Here is a 3,995-nt window from a genome sequence, read left to right as displayed (position 1 = left end):
AAAGAAAGACATCGGGCTTCACTGTTTCTGCATTCAAAAACACAACACGGGGCCATGGAATTATACTTGCTGGAATTCTATTTAAAAAAATCATATCGAGGAGTGACTTACGTCCAGAAGGCCTCTGCATGCCTCTGGAATCCACCGCTCCTCAATCTTAATTATGATTTTTGTGTCAACTGAGCACTCGCTAGCTCTGAACAAGCCACCTAGCATCTCAATGTAACAACGTTACCATATGCAAAATGCGCAGAAACATACCTTTTAGGCAGTTCACAAACATCACACAAGAATTAACTTGACATTAAAAAATTGTAAAAAATTTACAGAACAAATTGATAATAACACAAAATTGAGGGGTTGGTCAAAAACAATGAGGCAAAGACTGAATAGATGAAGGCACATTCAACAAATAAGTATAGGCTTAGTGCGTAAATCACGGATTGCTGTGGGGTACCTCATTTCCGGCAGGACAATTTCGAGCTAAATAAAAGGTGTCCCCGTCCCTTTGCTCCTCACTCAACTGCACCTCTCGGTTAGCACGGTAAGTGTTACCTATTAGCAGTGTTCCTTGATAGCAATGGTTCTCATTGGGTTTTGGTCAAGCCATGAATTGAAATGTGTCTTTGTATCCGATCTTTGCAGAGTGTTGGACCAGATGACCTTTAAAGGTCCCTTCCAACCCAAACTATTCTATGATTCTATGATTCTATGATCTACAGCTCTTTCTGAAATCCAGATTTTCCTGACCTGTTGGTCTATTGCTTGTTGCAAAAGACAGTTGGTAGAGAGAGCACAGTGGAAAAGAAGCTTCTTGGGATGGAAATTCAGGGAGTGATCTTCATGGATGAGCACAAGACAGCTAGTTCCCAGGGTAGTTGAAAAGATGCACAAATATCACTGGGATAGTGGCAGGTGGCTTGATTTCTCTAAGGATCTTTTTTTGCAACTCAAGACAAATGAATAGGAAGCGGTGTGTGATATGGCTATCACCCATGGGCTTAGACAGCAGCATTTGTATGCCAAAACAAAACACATCTGTATACTTGGAAAGATGGGTTCTATCTGAAAGCACACTGTGTTTCAGGTCCTCGCTCCTTCCAGCTTCGACTACACTACAAACAACATGTGCTCTAGCGGGTGTTGCTCTACCGGATGCTGCTCCATCGTCAGGAGCAAAACCGTGTGCTGCAGCCAGCCGTGCCAGAAGACCATCTGCTGTGACCCATGCCAGAAGACCGTCTGCTGCAGCCCATGCCAGCAGTCTGTCTGCTGTGACCCATGCCAGAGGCCCTGCTGTGACCCGTGCCAGCAGTCCGTCTGCTGTGACCCGTGCCAGAAGCCCTGCTGTGACCCGTGCCAGCAGTCCTGCTGTGACCCATGCCAGAAGCCCTGCTGTGACCCGTGCCAGCAGTCCGTCTGCTGTGACCCATGCCAGAAGCCCTGCTGTGACCCGTGCCAGCAGTCCGTCTGCTGTGACCCATGCCAGAAGCCCTGCTGTGACCCGTGCCAGCAGTCCGTCTGCTGTGACCCATGCCAGCAGTCCTGCTGTGACCCATGCCAGAAGCCCTGCTGTGACCCGTGCCAGCAGTCCGTCTGCTGTGACCCATGCCAGAAGCCCTGCTGTGACCCATGCCAGCAGTCTGTCTGCTGTGACCCATGCCAACAGTCCTGCTGTGACCCATGCCAGAAGCCCTGCTGTGACCCGTGCCAGCAGTCCTGCTGTGACCCATGCCAGAAGCCCTGCTGTGACCCGTGCCAGCAGTCTGTCTGCTGTGACCCATGCCAACAGTCCTGCTGTGACCCATGCCAGAAGCCCTGCTGTGACCCGTGCCAGCAGTCCTGCTGTGACCCATGCCAGAAGCCCTGCTGTGACCCGTGCCAGCAGTCCTGCTGTGACCCATGCCAGAAGCCCTGCTGTGACCCGTGCCAGCAGTCTGTCTGCTGTGACCCATGCCAGAGGCCCTGCTGTGACCCGTGCCAGCAGTCTGTCTGCTGTGACCCATGCCAGAGGCCCTGCTGTGACCCATGCCAGAGGCCCTGCTGTGACCCGTGCCGGCCGGCCGTCTGCTGTACCAAGGTGTGCCAGAAGTCCAGCTGCTGCTGCAGCCAGCGACCCTGCTGCTGCTGCGGCTGCTGCCCCTGCTGCTGCCCTGGATGTGTGTCTTGCTGCTCCTACGTGGTGAAGAAGAAGCCCGTTGTGGTGTGTTACAGCCCCGTGCAATACTGCTCTCCCGTGAAGAAGTATTGCATACCCATCCAGCAGTGCTGCACATCCATCAAGAAGAGTTGCTGAGCCAGCTCTGGGAGGCAAAAGCAACTCTGCCGGCTCTCATCTCTGGTGTGAACAAGAACAGGCACAAGGAGATGAAAACCTGCTCATTTGCTTCTGGTTCATATGATGATGGAGTAAACACCTAGCGATTTCCTTCTTGTTTTCAAACTTAAGCTGTCTTCTTCTTTCTGTCCTTTAATTATTGAACATCTGTAATGCACTTGAACATATCACCCATTGTATAAGGCAAAGAGCTATTAGATATTAGCGGGACTGTTAATTCTCTTCTTGGTGTATGGGACTTGGGATACCTTTGCTGTTAATGTGGCCATTCTTCATTTTCTCTCTTGACTTGTAGACAATAAAACTTAGCATTAAGCAAAACGCAAAATCTTGTCTTTTGGTTGTTCTTACATGGCTTTGCCCAGAACATGATCTCATTCTGGTGCTGTTTTTTATGCCTTTGGCCAGGCTCCTGCTGGCTACAGACGTGCTCCAGTGGCACAGCAGAACATTTAGGAAACAAGGAGCTGCCCAGCCACGCTTCCCATTGGCATAAATCAGGTCATGTTTAAATACAGCAAGCAGAGCAGCATGATCCCTTCTTGCACCTACTGATCATCTGCCTCAGCTAGCTCAAATTTTACTTTAAAACTAAATGGTTAAAGTAAATAAAACTCAGAGGACACAGACTGAATGAAGCATGCGTAATTAACACACCACTCCATAAGATGTATAGGAACTCATCCCTGATACTGGAATAAGTATTTCAATAGGTACTGAGAGGAATTCACTACTCACTGAATAGCAGGCACCATCTTCTTTCACTGCTATCTTCAAAAATAAAATTTCAGGAAATACCTTAAATCGATAAATTATTTTTATGTGAGCAGAGATTTCCATATGCGGCGTTCCTGGATTACAAGCAGTGGAATGAAACCCAGGTGTTAGCATACAACTTAAAAGCTTCATTCCTAAAATAGCACACACATGAGTCAACAATACCTTTTCTACCTGGCTGGGACTTCCTTTACTATTAAAATTCAGGACTCAGCTCTGAATTGCACGTCTAAGGAAAATGCCTTGAGCGCTGTCTTGATTGCTTCCCTCAACCAAGTCTTCAGAGCATACACAAAGTCTGCATTAGAATATCTTCTCTACCACGTTAGAATCTTCTGAAGACATTACTCAGATCTTTAGGAGTTTTTTATTAATAGGTAAATCAGGTACAATACAGTGGCAGAAGGATATCCTATACCATACCATATCATACTATATCAGAAGTGAATTCTGTTAAGGAAATCTTGTGAATATTAATTTCATCATATGCTGGAAAAGCTTCCATGTCAGATTCCTTGCCGTTCACAAAGGTACTGCAGCTCTCAAATTCACATACCATGGAAGTTTACAAAGACATCGTGGCATGGCATGGCATGGCGTGGCGTGTAAAAGGGATTTAGCGTAGAAGATGTTATCTCTGACCCAAATATACATTAAATGCCAGTATCTCCTCAATATCTGTATAAGACCCTGGTGAGCAACAGCCTTTGCAGGGTTCACATCCATTTCTAAGAAAGACACGGACCTGTTGGAGCAGGTCGAGAAGAGGCCACAAAAATGATCAGAGGGATGGAACACCTCCCCTATGAGTACAGGTTGAGAGTGTTGGCGTTGTTCAGCCTCGAGAAGAGAAGACTCCAAGGAGACCTTATTGCAGCCT

At 47.4% G+C, this 3,995-nt stretch overlaps 1 protein-coding gene across 1 annotated transcript; it reads left to right on the top strand.

Moving 5' to 3' along the window:
• Window positions 1-466: 466 nt before the first annotated feature.
• On the top strand, window positions 467-2,296 carry LOC142094037 (uncharacterized). The gene is made up of 2 exons (XM_075175862.1): window positions 467-550; window positions 1,088-2,296. The coding sequence occupies exon 2, from the start codon at window positions 1,127-1,129 to the stop codon at window positions 2,294-2,296; it is 1,170 nt and encodes a 389-aa protein (XP_075031963.1). The 5' UTR covers window positions 467-550; window positions 1,088-1,126.
• The last annotated feature ends 1,699 nt before the right edge of the window (window positions 2,297-3,995 follow it).

This window comes from Calonectris borealis, chromosome 29 (genome assembly GCF_964195595.1).
Source record: "Calonectris borealis chromosome 29, bCalBor7.hap1.2, whole genome shotgun sequence".
Taxonomy (NCBI): domain Eukaryota; kingdom Metazoa; phylum Chordata; class Aves; order Procellariiformes; family Procellariidae; genus Calonectris; species Calonectris borealis.
The sequence above is the reverse complement of the archived record's forward strand: the minus strand, read 5'-3'. Positions and strand labels throughout refer to the sequence as shown.